This window comes from Erpetoichthys calabaricus, chromosome 14, assembly GCF_900747795.2.
Source record: "Erpetoichthys calabaricus chromosome 14, fErpCal1.3, whole genome shotgun sequence".
In the NCBI taxonomy this organism is placed as follows: domain Eukaryota; kingdom Metazoa; phylum Chordata; class Cladistia; order Polypteriformes; family Polypteridae; genus Erpetoichthys; species Erpetoichthys calabaricus.
The window spans coordinates 41,926,440-41,943,731 of record NC_041407.2 but is presented as its reverse complement, the minus strand read 5'-3'; the positions used below and the strand labels follow the sequence as shown (position 1 = coordinate 41,943,731).

At 40.5% G+C, this 17,292-nt stretch overlaps 1 protein-coding gene across 7 annotated transcripts in view; it reads left to right on the top strand.

The window, feature by feature from the left end:
* Nucleotides 1–17,292, top strand: part of macf1a (microtubule actin crosslinking factor 1a) — a 976,441-nt gene that overhangs the window by 901,075 nt on the left and 58,074 nt on the right. For all 7 annotated transcript variants that reach the window (XM_051936317.1, XM_051936316.1, XM_051936315.1 and 4 more), the window contains one exon: nucleotides 5,305–5,493. In XM_051936317.1, the coding sequence (XP_051792277.1) occupies nucleotides 5,305–5,493 (189 nt within the window). The remainder of the gene's footprint in view (nucleotides 1–5,304; nucleotides 5,494–17,292) is intronic.

Below are 17,292 nucleotides of genomic sequence, written 5' to 3'. Positions count from 1 at the left end.
CGTACTATTTGTTGGTTTAAACAGTAGTATATTCAACAAAAGGAAGTTGATTGAGTGACAGAGTGTCGGAGAAACTCGAAAGCTCAAGTTCACAAAGTCGCACAGTGCCCGAAATAAAAAAGAAATCACATATCAAAGTCGCCGTGAAAAGACGAGTCGTAGCCCACCGTCTGAGTGTCATATGAAAGCTTATTAGGGTACAGACAAAAAAAAATAGGCACACAGTGGGGGAAAAAAGCATGAAATGTCAACTTTAATCTCGAAATTTCCACTTTAATCATGTAGTTTATTTTGCCATTAAAGTAGAACATCATAAACTTCATCTTAAAATCGTTTAATTTACTAGTTTCTCAAATCCCATTGTAACTAAAGTAGCACGTTAAATGCTTTGTTCTGTATTTGATCTTCTATGTGCTCTATGTGTATGAATCACTACCTGCTTCTTAAACTGGCTTTCTCTTTCTCCGACAGGACACATAATCCATTACATTCGTGATATTACAGCTCTCTGAATAATTAAAATACTGAGATGTATACATGATATCTTTTTCATGATGATCGGAATGAAAGCATGTTATTAAACATGGGAACACGGTGGCGCAGTGCTTGTTCATGTCTCACGCAAGAGGCTTGCTGTGCCATGTGCGACCTTCGATGAAATAATTTATTACAAAAGTACTGTCTCTTTCAAACGTACTAACCTCCAATTCCTGTCCTTACTTTTCTTTCTCCAAATACCCAATCGCCACACAATCAGCTATGTAATAGACGTGAAGCCATTTGTAAGCTTAGAACACCGATTCTTCAAAACTTTTTAGGAACATTGAAATATCTTCGTAGTACATGTTTAATTATTCTATCCGTCTATCCTTCCAGTGTCGCGTCAGCACCAGCAAGAATACAACGCAATGCAGGAACAATCCCTGAACTAGCTAGTGCTGCGGCACCGTGTCCTCACATGTTTAATTATTAACAATAAAGATTATTTAAATGAAGTTAAAGTTTTATCTGTATAATATAATCAACGTATTTTGCTGCATTTCATCTTAAAAATGATATCGTCATCATATGTAAATACGCGCTTTATAAAGTGACGCAGGTTGTGCAATATTATAACTGTAGTGCAAGTTTACAGTGACGTAATTGTACTTACTGTACAAACAGTTCTACAAGGAGCACTTGATGGACTGATTGAGTGCGTTTATAGTTCTTGGGATGAAATTTTTTCTAAACCGCGAAGTCCATACAGGGAAGTCTCTGAAGCGTTTTGCCGTGCCTGCTTCAGGCTGTATACCGATAATTCTCTTTCCAATCAGCTGCTGCTGTGATTCCCCACTCAGATACGGTGATTTATATATAAATACTCCAAGTGGTGCAGTGAGAGTAATATGGAAAAAGATGATCTGCTGTGGCAACCCTTAACAGGAGCAGCTGAAAAAAGAAGAAGATGCAGTGAGAGTAACAACGCTAAAGCAGTTATGGTATTTGGAATACTATGGCTATTCCCTGGACCATTATATTGCTGCAGGTTAATTACAATCAGATGCATTACACTAATAAACAATATGCAGTTAGTTTCAGTGTATTTATAAATCCGCGTCAGGAATGTGGCTCTAAGAAAGAAAGTGTGACCACACAGGAACAGTAGCACTGCTTTGATGCTGGGTGCCGCCAGTCTGCAAAACAGAGTGGAGAAATTGCGTACGCCAGGGTATGAGGTACCGTGGAAATGTGCGTGGCTTTACGCCAAGTTTAGGTTTTATACATCGCGATTTGAGCGTGGAAACATTTGTACGCAATATTTCTATGCGTACGCACCATTTATACATGAGGCCCCAGGTCAGGTCAGGTTGGGGAGCATGCACTGCTACAGCGCATTGCAGCAACCACCAAATGACAAAACAGCTTGGGATCCTGGTTGACAACTCCTCAGGCAGACACACAGTCCAGTCCCACACTCCGGAAATGATCAACTATCTGCCGCAGCTAGGTGTTACATGGGCGTCCCCTTGGCCTGGTCCAGCCACTTGGGTCCTCAACAAAGGACCCTGCGATATGGATCACCCTTGGGGAATCATGCCACATGCTCATAGTGCTGCAACTGACACTCCCTTACAATGCAGGTAATGTGCCTCATTCAGGAATCCATGAGCAACCGCTCATTCGACACAAATTCAAACCACCAAAGAGACACAGTACAAAAGGAGTCCAGTCTTCATCACAGGCCACTGGATAGCGTCCATGTCTCACAACCATATAGCAAGACAGGAAACACCAGGACTCTAAAGACTTGGACCTTCTTCTTTTTGCATAGACATCGGGATCGCCACACACCCCTTTCCAGCGACCTCATGAACCACTCACGCTCTCCCAATCCGCCTATATACCTCATAGGAAGAGTCACTAGAGACATGAATGTCACTGAGCAGATAAGTCCACATCATCAGAAATATGTGTAGTTTTAGTATTCACATTACAAGATTGGTGAAACATACTAAGAGAAAATCCAGAACAGATTTCCAAGGCAGACTCCAGGACTACCGAGTATGAATTCTGAACAAAGATTTAAAATGCTGAATCTTTTTATTTTAAACAGTTGGAAGTTATAAAGTAGTTTTACATAAGTCTTCAGAATCCTGATTGGATCTAGTAGGGCAGTGCCAGCAATAATGAAGGGTGGGCATTAGGGCACATTGAATTATATGCCCCTTCAACATTATTTTTTTAAATTTTTTAATAGTTTGTGTACTAAATATCACATGTACATTAATATATACACAAAGTAAGAATGACATTTTGCATTAAATTCCCTCTAACTTAATGTTAAAGGTGATCAAAATGGTTATACAAAAGTGGTGGTGTGCACCACACAGGCAATCAGTGCTACAACAATTCAAAGTTCTAGTTTGAATTATCATTGCAAATATGATTCCTCTCCAAGATTTGAAAATCAGGTTGATTGTAAACTGGTTTCGATCTTTAGTATTTTAATTACTAATTCAGATTAAATTGTACGTTATTGCCTGCAGTAACAAGAAAAGAAACATGGTTCTTCCATGTAGTGATGAACATCACTTGAAGTTAAGAGGTTAAACGCTTAATTTTTATGAGATCCAAGGTTGCTCCAATAGTTGTAATGTTCTCATGACAGAAGCACCCACATTCAACATATCATTGTATTTTCTCCCTGGTACTCGCATTATAGGCAAAACTGTCTTCCCAGTGGTACAGTTAGTTGGTTGTTTTTTTGGAACAGTCACTGTGTAGAAAAGTACAGGAATTTATGTCAGTGGAAACCTATAAAAATAACAAAAAGATTCGCCTGAAAGTTCAAATGTGATTAGCTTTAAATTTTTTGCTTTATGATCAGGTGCCCTGCCACTTTTGAAAAGTTACAAGATATTTCTCATTGGACACCATAAAATGTACAGTATAATTAATTTACACTATTTATATGGTTTGTGTTTTTTACTCTTTTTATTTCATATTATGTTTTATTTTGCCACATTCTTTATTTCATTTTTTCTCCTTTAATAAAAATATTATTTCAATGGTAAAATCACAGTTCACAGGAGGCTTATATATAATAATTAAAATTCTGTTTATGTATGTACTTTATATGAAATGGAGAAAATATTACCAAGTGGATCTACCTTGTCTTAAACATTAAACACTTGACTGCAGTTGTTGCTGCACTCCTTTGACCCATGTATATTTTTGGTGCACTGCTTTTAAAATAATAATAATGTTACTGTTTGTGTTATCAATATAGTTTGCTGTTATCATTTTTAGCATCTGAAATTATCATATTCCACAGATCATTAGACCATGTTGGACTATGCCCTACACATAGCATCTCGTGATATTCCATTCTTGTTAAAGCTGCCCACCTGTTAAAATCAAATTGCCCCCTTTCTGATTATTAAAGTAGGGTGAAGTTTTTTATGTTACAATTAGTTCATCAACAGGTATACTGGGAACAGTATCTGCTTGAGGATAGAAGTTTGCACAAATGTTCAAGTTTTTATTTTTTATTTTTTTTACATACAGTAATTACAATTATTTGCATATTGGATTAATTGAAAGTAACAGCTTTGGAAACTTCAGATTTCATGTATGTGATTTATTTTTATTGCAGTGAGTAGAAAATTGCATGTTTTGTACTTATGTTCAATATTTGTTGTGGTATTTCATAATAAGTCATGATATCATTAAATTTAGTAGCAAACATTTTTTCTTATTGTAAAATATCTTATGAGACTTATGAGGATGTTTTAATTATTGTTATTCCTAATATCATAGCTTTTAAGGCAGTCTAATATGATCTGCTGACAACAAAAGGATCAAGAGTTTTTGAAAAGGTTCAGCAACTTGAAGTAAAGTGAGTGGGTGTGTTATTACTGTAGGCAAGGTCATACATTATTAAATTTTTTTTTTTAACTTTTCATGATGCCTAAAGGCTGTGATAAATTAATATAAAAGAATTCAGCACACAGACCTGTTTACTGCAATGTGCAATGTATGTCTGCAAACAGTGAAATTGTTAGCAACAAATGACATTTCAGATGTGCTTGTCCTTTATTCTTAGAAAGGTTTGAATAATATACCTTAAGACCAGCATTACACTACATGACTTTAAGCTGGAGAGCATATCTGTCACACTTAGAAACTGTACTTGATTTCATTGCTGAAAGGAATTGTCAGATTAAATGACTAGGAGTTGAAGGAGAAGACAAATTACATGATTTCCTCAACACTTTTTAGTACTGTTTCAAATTTTCTAAGTATCTCGAGCTTGCCGCAGTCTGATAGCCAAATAATTTGCTGCTCTGACAGTGACTTTACAAATGTTTTCTTGGCATAGTGAGTGCAGCTGTAGTTGTAACCCATCTTTTTCCATTCTGTCCTGGTGTAACAAACAACAAGATATGCATCTTTTCTGTCTGAGTGGTTCAAAACATCCACTTTCCTTCTTTACTTGTATTTACATGTATATGTCATACTTTTGTTTGAACTCTCACTGGTTATCTACTTTTGTACACACATCAATCTTATTTATTTAACTGAAGATAAAATCAGACTTGCTTGATTTGGTTGTGGCTGATTGAAGACTGTTATAACTGTACACAAAAAAAAACTGATGTCATGCACTTCAGTGAATGACTGTTTGAACCATTATCATTATGGTACCTTGTTTAACATGAACCCTAAAATTTGTTATCTTCTATTATTATGAATAAATAAATATTTTATGAGTTCTCTGCAATTGCACACATTCAAAAATTATTTGTCATCTGCTTTCAGGTTCAGACATGGACAAAGCAACACCAACAACGTCTTGAAAATGCTCTGGCTGAGCTTATGAACAATGCTGAGCTACTTGAGCAGTTGTTGTCATGGCTGCAGTGGGCAGAGACCACGCTTATTCAGCGAGACCAGGAGCTTCTTCCCCAGAACATTGACCAAGTCAAAGGACTTATTACAGAGCATCAGGTAAGAATAAGAGTCGAAGTAGTTTTAATTACTAAAGAAAGGAAGGTGGCAGTGGTATCATTTTCTGTTTTAGCTGATAGAGATGACCATCATTTTGTATATATCTAAAGCAGGGGTTACCAACCTTTTCGAAACTGAGAGCTATTTCAAGGGTACGGAATAATACGAAGGGCTAGTTGTTTGATTAAAACGTCCTGATTAACATAAAGTTGCACAGTTCACCTTTAAAGATAATAATGAATATTCATATATCATGTCCTGTTTGCACTAACCACTACCTTTGTAGCTTTTTTGAACAAATCATGAACTCTGTGTCATGTTTGTACAAATTATCTTATGTAAGAATTTAAAAACATCAGTTCTTTCACATTTTTAAATGAATCCTATCACATCTCTTATATATATTTCTCTTCTGGTTCGTCCTGCTTCCACTTTGAAACCGGTCCTGCCCAAACGCAGCCGACACGGCATTTCTCGATTCCTATTCGTCGTCTTCCATGTCATGCACTATACTGGCCTGCTGAGCGTAATACAGTAATCCCTCCTCCATCGCGGGGGTTGCGTTCCAGAGCCACCCGCGAAATAAGAAAATCCGCGAAGTAGAAACCATATGTTTATATGGTTATTTTTATATTGTCATGCTTGGGTCACAGATTTGCGCACAAACACAGGAGGTTGTAGAGAGACAGGAATGTTATTCAAACACTGCAAACAAACATTTGTCTCTTTTTCAAAACTTTAAACTGTGCTCCATGACAAGACAGAGATGACAGTTCTGTCTCACAATTAAAAGAATGCAAACATATCTTCCTCTTCAAAGGAGTGCGTGTCAGGAGCACAGAATGTCACATAGATAGAGAAAACAATCTCTAGCAAACAAATCAATAGGGCTGTTTGGCTTTTAAGTATGCGAAGCACCGCGGCACAAAGCTGTTGAAGGCGGCAGCTCACACCCCCTCCGTCAGGAGCAGGGAGAGAGAGACAGAGTTTGTTTTTCAGTCAAAAATCAATACGTGCCCTTCGAGCTTTTAAGTATGCGAAGCACTGTGCAGCATGTCATTTCAGGAAGCAGCTGCACAAAAGATAGCAACGTGAAGATAATCTTTCAGCATTTTTAGACGAGCGTCCGTATCGTCTAGGTGTGCGAACAGCCCCCCTGCTCAATCCCCATACGTCAGGATCACAGATAGTCAGCGCAAGAGAGAGAGAAAAGTAAGCAATCTAGCTTCTCAGCCATCTGCCAATAGCGTCCCTTGTATGAAATCAACTGGGCAAACCAACTGAGGAAGCATGTACCAGAAATTAAAAGACCCATTGTCCGCGGATATCCGCGAACCAGCAAAAAATCCGCGATATAGTATATTTAAATATGCTTACATATAAAATCCGCGATGGAGTGAAGCCGCGAAGTGCGATATAGCGAGGGATCACTGTACATCCAACAAGTACTTGAGGTACTGCCACAACGGTAAAGTAGCTTTACCACCTTTGCAGGAGCCACCTGTGTCTTTATAACAGCTTCTTACACAGCAGACATCAGAAGCTAAAAATTATTGTGAACACATTTGAGAATACAACTCTTCTCTAGCGTTTGCTTCCATGGGTGCATAGATAACTCAACCTCCTGGCCACGGACCATACTGTTTTAAAATACATGGGCAAATTTATCACCAAATCTCTCCACTATACGCTAACACTTCTACCTCTCCAGGATATGGACAGTTGTATGTTTTTGACACAGTGCAAGCTACTGAAGTACACTTACAAAATAAAGCAAACTCTGCATGCAGCGAAAATGTACTTCTCCAGCTAGATTCCATGCTCAGAACCATCAACCCCTTCGCTAAATCATACAAACACATGCATGAAATCGCTCAGTCCAATCCAACAGCATCTGTACGAATGGTTTTCAAGGAAAACCCTGAGCAGGATTTACGACGATACAATACCCCGACATTGCAGTGATTTTCGTCAGAGAAGATGGTGAAACGCCTGCCAAAAGGGACATTTGCACCTATCCCATACGCAACTCCTGTAAACTGATTTCCACACTCAATATGAATTGCAATCCTATGGTTCACCCACTTTTATTCCCTTACAGAGACATTGGCTGGCACAAAGATTTACAACATGTTCCCGATAAAAGAAGCGCCAAGCGAATAAGGCTTACTCAATGCCAATTTTATGCGTACAGATTAGCAATGAGGAATACATGTAGTATTTTGCACTGTAGCGGCAAACTATTCCAACAGTACGTCGTAGATGTGTATGTTAAAACAGAAGGCGCGCGTCTCAACTATCTCAGATTACATGAACAAGATCTGCGCGTGGAACAATACAATGTTTGAATACAGACACACTGCAAGCAAACGCTGAAAATAATAACGTATGTGTAGGCAAAATGATCATATTACCATCCACATTTCCAGGAAGTCCAAGATACATGCAACAAAACTATCAGGATGCCATGGCCATAGTACGTAAATTCGGAAAGCGTGATTTATTTATCACTTCCACATGTAATCCTACTTGGTCGGAAATTCTACATGCACACTGCATCTTTCAAGCAGTATTTATTTCTACTTGATGTCTGAATTCCTTTCTCACCGTTTTCCAATCCTATTCTTACACCCCCGTATGCTAGTTTGTACTAATCATCAAATCTGTAGCATTATAAACAAATCTCATCTGTTACACTTTTTGAACAAATTATTTTTCACATTTTTGTAAAATATTTGAGTTTAATGTTGCCATAGTGTTTCAGTGAAAACATCTGTTATCTCTTTCTTTGACATGGGGCAAATGAGTTTGACAAAGACTGCTCTCATTTTCTGGCAGCGTGCCTCCTTGTTTACAATGCTTAGTAAAGAAAGGACGCATCTTTGTCATTTTTTCGAGCAGTATGTCTGACTTGCATGACCACAAACTGGCATCTTACATCTGACGATTTTGTTATTTCCTCTATTGTTACCCGAAGGAGAACACTTTTTGATTTTAATTTCTCCTTGTTCTTTAGATGGGTTTTAGATTTGACGTGGTCATTGCAAATATATTTTCGTTTCCAGTGTATAGTATGCTGGCAGAACTTGCAGAAAAGTTGTTGTCCAGATTCGTAAAAATCTCCGGGATATTGTTGTGCCCTCAATTTTGCAGTTAATCTCATGTTTCTTAGTTTTTTCTATGTAGTTAGGGTATCTAATCCTGCTCGCTTCAACATTTCTGTCTCTTGCAGCTAGCTAATTTGCATGCTTTTAACAAGACAACATACAGGAAATGCGCGCACAAACAGATAAAGGCACGACTGGAATTCTACAAAGAATTGTGCTCGCTTGAAACACAGCAAGCTAGAAAATAGTATCTGAATGATAGAACTACAGTTTATTCAGTCGTTTAATATATTGGGAAGATTTGTAACAGTCACCCCTTCAGTCTCTCAATTCCATTTCTGTTTTTAAATCTTGCATCCGTTTTTACTCATTAATTCCATGATTCCGTCTGTGTTTTCTACATCGAGGAAATCATAGGGCCCTAAAAATGGTAAGTGTTCTTTCGCTTTTCTGCCATGTTTTTCTTTACTTTTAGAGGCTAAAGCAGAGTATAGCTCCCCATCGTAGCTGCGCCCATTTGCTTGTCTCAGTGAATTGTGAGATGGAGGTTTGTCTTACGCACGATATTGAACTTGAACCGCAGGCTACCCCCCAATCTACATCAATGCAAGTGCTATTGATTAAAAAAAAAAAAAACAATTAAATATGATTTTTACATGGAGCTCCATGGTGTCTAGTGCTATTTTTAGAACATGCCCTGCGGGCAACTCACGTGGTCCCTGCAGGCACCGTGTTGGCTACCTAACATCTAAAGTATTTGTACTTCACTCACTCCTTATTATTTTTTTAAGTTGCATTATTTTAATATTATGCCTCTTATGCAAAAATGTTTATTATTAAACTAGTGAATATTGTTATAAAATGAATAAGTATTTCATCACAGGCGGCACGGTGGCGCAGTGGGTAGCGCTGCTGCCTCGCATTTGGGAGACCTGGGGACCTGGGTTCGCTTCCCGGGTCCTCCCTGCATGGAGTTTGCATGTTCTCCCCGTGTCTGCGTGGGTTTCCTCCGGGTGCTCCGGTTTCCTCCCACAGTCCAAAGACAAGCAGGTTAGGTGGATTGGCGATTCTGAATTGGCCCAAGTGTGTGCTTGGTGTGTGGGTGTGTTTGTGTGTGTCCTGCAGTGGGTTGGCACCCTGCCCAGGATTGTTTCCTGCCTTGTGCCCTGTGTTGGCTGGGATTGGTTCCAGCAGACCCTGTGTTTGGATTCAGCGGGTTGGAAAATGGATGGATGGATGGATTTCATTACAGTATATGCAAATAAACATGAAAATAAATTTAAAGCAACACAATAATAATAACATTTTGCCTCTTGTTCAATTACCTAGTTGTTTTCTTCTGTTACGAAGTCCTTGAGTGAAATTTGTCTTTTTATAGCTGTACTTTTCCTTATTTTTTGGCGGGGGGCAGACTCGGAACATGAGAGGATGAAGTGTATTTTTGTGTGCAAGTCTTCATGCTCATTGAAACAATACTGTTCCTAATATCTGTGTATCTAGGTCTCTTTCGTTGGCAACCAGCATGACGTTTTCTACTCATTTAGCCTAATTTAATTACAAAATATTATGCAGTACAAAAGTTAAGAATAAATTCCAAGGAGGCCAAAGTAGTAGAAACAGGATATTTATTGGAAAGAGGGCACATGGAATGAAGTGAGCACAAAAAGCCATCAAATACACAATAGGCAGAAGACAACAAAATCCTTCTGTCTATCATGGTCTGTCTTTACAGATCTTGAACAATTGTCTTTCACTTAGAGTTCTTTAGTGTGCAACATCATGCCCTCAAACAAAAATGTAAATAATGTTAAACCAAGCCACAAATATATCTAGGATCTGAGTGGAAAAAAGGTCAAAAGATTTTGTTTAAAAATGGTTTAATAAGCCTCTGCAAAAGATACTACTATTACAGTGGTAGCTTTCACTGAGGTGACACTCTATTGGTTTTCAAACGTATTATGTCTTGTAAACACCTTGTTTACTAAGAAAGGTATGTGAAGTACAACTGTTTTATAAAATGCTATTTGAGGAAAACCCATTTTTGTCCCTGGTTTTCCCTATATATGACTCTCTCTCAAGTCAGCTTTCCACAAAGAAATAAATTGTAATATACTGCGCCTTCCATAATGTTTCTGGGGCAAAGACACATTTTTCCTTGATTTCTTCCACTGCTCCATAGTTTAAAATTAAAAATCAAGAAATTTAGATGTGATTAAAGTGCACATTGCAGAATTTAAGTTAATGGTATTTGTATATATTTCTGTCACACCATGTAGAGCTTACAAAACTTTTTATACATGATCTCTACATTTCAGGGCACCTCAATGTTTGGGACAATTGGCATCACAGGTGTTTGTGATTACTCACGTGTGTTTCATTGCTTCATTATTGCAGGCATACAATACCTAGGCTTACTTCTACCTATAGACTACCTTTGGAGTCTGTTATTTGCCTTTTTTCAACATGATGACAAGAGTTGTATCAATGAAATTCAAAGAAGCCAGTATGAGGCTAAAAACAAGGAGAAAACCATTAGTAACACTGGTAAAACCTTAGGATTACCTAAATCAACAGTCTGGATTACCATTAAGAACAAAGAACCTACTGGTGAGCTCAGTAATTGCAAAAGGACTGGTAAGCCAAGGAAGACCTCCACAGCTGATGACTGAAGAATCCTCACTATGATAAAGAAAAAGCCCAAATGCCTGTCCAACAGATCACAAACCGTATTCAGGAGGCACATGTGTTTGTGTCAGAGAATACTGTCTGCAGAAGTCTTCATGAATAGAAATATAGAGGCCACACTGCAAGATGCAACTCACTAGTTACCCACAAAGGCAGGATGGTTAGATTACAATTTGAGAAAAAGTACCCTGCAGAATTCTGTAAAAAAAAAAGTCTTGTGAACAGATGAGATAAAGATGAACCTATATCAGAGTGATGGCAAGAGCCAGTGTGAAGAGAAAAAGAACTTGTGCAAGATCCAAAGCATACCGTCTCATCTGTTAAACACAGTAGTTGGGGTGTTATGACTTGGGCATGTGTGGCTGCCACCCGTACTGGCACACTTACCTTCATAGCTGAAGACAACAGTGGCACAATGAATTCTGAGTATAGAAACATTTCATCTGCTCTAGTTCCAGTAATTGCCTTCAAACTCTTTTGCTATGCATCATTCTACAACAAGATAATGATTCCAAACATAATTCTAAGGCAACACAGGAGTTTTTCAAATATAAAACAATTGAAAATTCTTGAATGGCCAACCCAGCCACCTGATTTAAATCCAGTTCAGCATGTCTTCCATATGCTGAAGATAAAACGTAAGGAATAAGCCCCCAAACAAGCAGGAGCTAAAGATGGCTGCATTAGAAGCTTGGCAGAGCATCATCAGAGAAGATGCTCAGCCCCTGGTGATGTCTATGAATCACAGTCTTCAACCAGACGTTAAGGATCCTTGATCAAGTAATTCCAGGATGCCAGTTTATCCACTTTTGTCCATCTCCTGGCTGTGGAAAAGCTGCCCTGCCTATTTGTTGGGCCAGCCTCCTGGCCAGGTAAGAAACCTTGAGCCATCTCAGCTTGGAAGCCAGCCCATGCTTGCCATCCATTACAACTGGCATTAACACTATGCATATAAAAGGTGCTTTATGGGACTAACAACATTATAATACAATGTTTAATTTGGTGCAATAGCAGAAGCAGTACAACACAAGAAATGTACCACTAGCAGAGACCAGTACAACCCATGAAGTATACATAATAGATTTTACTTTGCAAATATGAAGGTGAGCCAACAAAAAGCTAGACTATCTGTTGCAAAAAAAAAAAAAAAAACAAAATGCACCACTAGTGGTAAACAGCTACAGAGGAAACTGCAGTACAGGGTACCTGAAAAATCTGAAGTATCCATCCTCTTCCGCTCATCCGAGGTCGGGTCGCGGGGGCAGCAGCTTGAGCAGAGATGCCCAGACTTCCCTCTCCCCGGCCACTTCTTCTAGCTCTTCCGGGAGAATCCCGAGGCATTCCCAGGCCAGCCGGGAGACATAGTCCCTCCAGCGTGTCCTGGGTCTTCCATGGGGCCTCCTCCCAATTGGACATGCCCGGAACACTTCACTAGGGAGGCGTCCAAGAGGCATCCTGATCAGATGCCCAAACCACCTCATCTGACTCCTCTCGATGTGGAGGAGCAGCGGCTCTACTCTGAGCCCCTCCCGGATGACTGAGCTTCTCACCCTATCTTTAAGGGATAGCCCAGACACCCTGCGGAGAAAACTCATTTCAGCCGCTTGTATTTGCGATCTCGTTCTTTCGGTCACTACCCATAGCTCATGACCATAGGTGAGGGTAGGAACATAGATTGACTGGTAAATTAAGAGCTTTGCCTTACGGCTCAGCTCCTTTTTCACCACGACAGACCGATGTAGAGCCCGCATCACTGCGGAAGCCGCACCGATCCGCCTGTCGATCTCACGCTCCATTCTTCCCTCACTCGTGAACAAGACCCCAAGATACTTGAACTCCTCCACTTGGGGCAGGATCTCGCTCCTAACCCTGAGAGGGCACTCCACCCTTTTCCGGCTGAGGACCATAGTCTCTGAGGACCATAGTCTGCTGATTCCCATCCCAGCCGCTTCACACTCAGCTGCGAACCGATCCAGAGAGAGCTGAAGATCACGGCCTGATGAAGCAAACAGGACAACATCATCTGCAAAAAGCAGTGACCCAATCCTGAGTCCACCAAGCCGGACCCCCTCAACACCCTGGCTGCGCCTAGAAATTCTGTCCATAAAACTTATGAACAGAATTGGTGACAAAGGGCAGCCCTGGCGGAGTCCAACTCTCACTGGAAACAAGTTCGACTTAATGCCGGCAATGCGGACCAAGCTCTGACACCGATCGTACAGGGACCAAATAGCTCTTATCAGGGGGTCTGGTACCCCATACTCATGGAGCACCCCCCACAGGATTTCCCGAAGGACACGGTCGAACGCCTCCTATCCGACGGACCCTCCTCTCCAGAACCCCCGAATAGACTTTTCCAGGGAGGCTGAGGAGTGTGATCCCTCTGTAGTTGGAACACACCCTCCGGTCCCCCTTCTTAAAGAGGGGGACCACCACCCCGGTCTGCCAATCCAGAGGCACAGTCCCTGATGTCCATGCAATGTTGCAGAGACGTGTCAACCAAGACAGCCCTACAACAGAGCTCCTAGGATCATTGGGACACATAAACCCCTCCACCACGATAAGGTGGCGGTTCGAGGAGGGGAAATCTGAAGTAGAGCTTACCAAATCAGGAGATCTAGTCATGAATTAAAGTGAGGTAATGATAATAAAATTACATTGAGTAGCAAGTACTGTGAAACTCTTAGGAGAAGAAATAAAAAAGCCAAAGAGAACAAGTGGGTAAAGGCCAAATAGAAAGTATGTGATCAATATTGCAGTCTCAAAATGGATTGTACAATATATCTACTCTCTCTCTCTCTCTCTCTCTCTCTCTATATATATATATATATATATATATATATATATATATACACACACAGTGGAACCTCGGTTCACGACCATAATTCGTTCCAAAAATCTGGTCGTAAACCGAATTGATCGTGAACTGAAGCAATTTCCCCCATAGGATTGTATGTAAATACAATTAATCCGTTCCAGACCGTACGAACTGTATGTAAATATATATTTTTTAAATATTTCTTAAGCACAAACATAGTTAATTACACCATAGAATGCACAGTGTAATAGTAAACTAATGTAAAAACATTGAATAACACTGACACAAACACCCAGGCTCCCTGCTCAGCTGACGTGCAGGCTCGCTCTCAGCTGCACGCGCTCTCTCTCTCTCTCTCTCTCTCATCAGCATGCAAGCCTGCTCTCTCTCTCTCTGTAACATTGCAGCAGTTCGCACTATAGCCTTACAACCCGATCGTTGTATGAACACTTTTTTTTTTTATGAGTTTTACGCACAGGGGGGAAAAAAGGAACATTTGAACAAATCCAAACTTTATTTAAAACCCAACCACAAGCATCCAAGAAAATAACATTGTAAGAGTTCGCGCTATAGTCTTTATGACCCGATCGCTGTATAAACACTAAGCACAGGGGGAAAGAAGGAACATTTGAACAAATCCGAACTTTATTTAAAAACCAACCACAAGCAACCAAGAAAATAATATTGGAGGAGTTTGTGCACGATCGCTGTATAAACACTTTTTTTAATGAGTTTTAAGCACAGGGGAAAAAAAGGAACATTTGAAAAATCTGTAATACAAAAACTAACCATAAACCACCAAGAAACTAACCTTGCATGAGTCGAGTTCTAGCATGAAGTGAGGGGGGACTGGGGGGAGAGGAGGTTACAGTTTTGAGAGAGAGTCTGGCTCCACGATGGAGGGATGTTTTCCTTCAGGTGTTTTCTCTCTTGTGATTTCTTGGGTTTCTGGCGTTTTTAGCTGTTTAGCTGGTGGATCAGACTTAGTGAAATAGCGGTCTAATGTGACTTGCCTTTTCCTACGCATTAAAATTTTTCGGAAATGCGAGACGACATTGTCATTCATCATTTTTATCACTGTTCATAACCGCTTTGTCAGGGTGGTTCTTTTCGAAAAAATCCTGGAACTCGTTCCATTTTTCCATGATGGCTTTTATCTCATCACTTTTTATAACCGGCCTTTCCTCTTCTTCCCCGGAGAACTGCTCCTCGATGAGCAACCTAAGCTGCTCCTGCTGGAGTTCAGCGAGTTCCTCCGTCGTCAGCTCCTCCTTGTGATCCAGGACCAGCTCCTCGATGTTCTCATTGTCCAATTCAAGACCCATGTTCTTGCCCATGGACACAATCTCATCCACAACAGGAGGCTCGAAGCTTTCTAAAACCTGTTCAGGAACGCATTCAGGCCAAAGTTTCTTCCAGGCCGAGATCAAGGTGCGGTGTGTGACGTCTTCCCAGGCTTTATCAATGAGGCCGATGCAATGAACAATATTAAAATGGTTCTTCCAGAACTCTTTCAGGGTCAAAGACATCTCCTCGGTCACATTGAAACACCTGGTGAATAGTCCTTTGGTGTACAGTTTCTTAAAATTTGAAATAACCTGCTGGTACATGGGCTGCACAAGAGGAGTCGCGTTGGGGGGGAGGAACACGACCTTAATAAAGTCGTACTCCTCGACCATATCGTCAACCAAATTTGGAGGGTGTGCCTGTGCATTGTCCATCAGAAGAATTTTTTAGGCAGGTTATTCTCTTCAAGATATCGCTTCATGGCGGGAGCAAAAGCCTCATGCAGCCATTCCAAAAACAAAGTCCTTGTGACCCACCCCTTCGTGTTTGCCCTCCACATCACAGGCAGTCTGGCTTTGTTTAAATTGTTCTGTTTGAAAGCACGAGGGTTCTCAAATTGGTAAACAAGTAGCGGCTTGATTTTTACGTCGCCACTAGCGTTAGCACACAGCAAAACGGTTAACCTGTCCTTCATTGGTTTATGGCCGGGCATAGCCTTCTCTTCCTGGGTAATGTAGGTCCTCTTCGGCATCCTCTTCCAGAACAATCCGGTCTCGTCGCAGTTGAAGATTTGTTGCGGGATGTAGCCTTCGTCCTCCACTAATTTTGTGAAATTTTTCACGAATTCTTTAACAGCTTCAGCGTCTGAACTAGCAGCCTCTCCATGCCTTACCACACTATGAATGCCACTTCTCTTGCGAAACTTTTCAAACCATCCTCTACTGGCTTTAAATTCCTCACTTTCGCCACTCATAGAAGGATAGTTTTGCAGCAAATCACCATGAATCTTCCTGGCTTTCTCGAATAACATCGCCTCGCTTACGCTATCCCCTGCAAGTTGCTTCTCGTTCAGCCACACTAGCAACAGTTTTTCCACCTCTTCCAGCACTTGAGGCCTCTGCTTGGTTAACATTGTAACTCCTTTTGCAACATCAGCAGCTTTAATAGATTGCTTTCTGCTTTAGAATAGTCGAAATCGTAGGTTTTGACTTCTTGTACTCGGCGGCAAGGTCAGTAACACGAACGCCACGCTCATACTTTTCAATAATTTCTTTCTTTACTTCGATTTCAATTTTCTGCAAAACTTTCTTCTCACCACTCTTCACTTGCTTAGAAGCCATGGTTAACTGCAAAAGCACACGAAATACTGTAGAGCACAAAGAGTTCACAGGTAAAGCATGCACGTCTAACTGAGAACAATGAACAGGGAGAGGCTGAACACATGCTTAAATACAGTAATTGGCGCATACGAACCGGAAGGGAAATGAAATAGAGCACAAAGAGTTCACAGCGAAAGCACGCATGCAGGCACGTGCAAGCACGCACGTCTGACCGAGAACAATGCAACGCGTGTGGAAATCATTGGTGCGTACAAACCGAAAGGGAAACTGTATACCGAGTATACCGTATACTGAAACGTATACCGAGTGTGTGGTCGTGAACCGAGGCAAAAGTTTGGCGAACTTTTTGGTCGTAAACCGAGTTGTACGTGTACCGAGGCGTTCATGAACCGAGGTTCCACTGTGTGTGTGTGTGTGTGTGTGTATATATATATATACTAGCAAAATACCCACGCTTCGCAGCGGAGAAGTAGTGTGTTAAAGAGGTTATGAAAAAGTAAAGGAAACATTTTAAAAATAACGTAACATGATTGTCAATGTAATTGTGTTGTCATTGTTATGA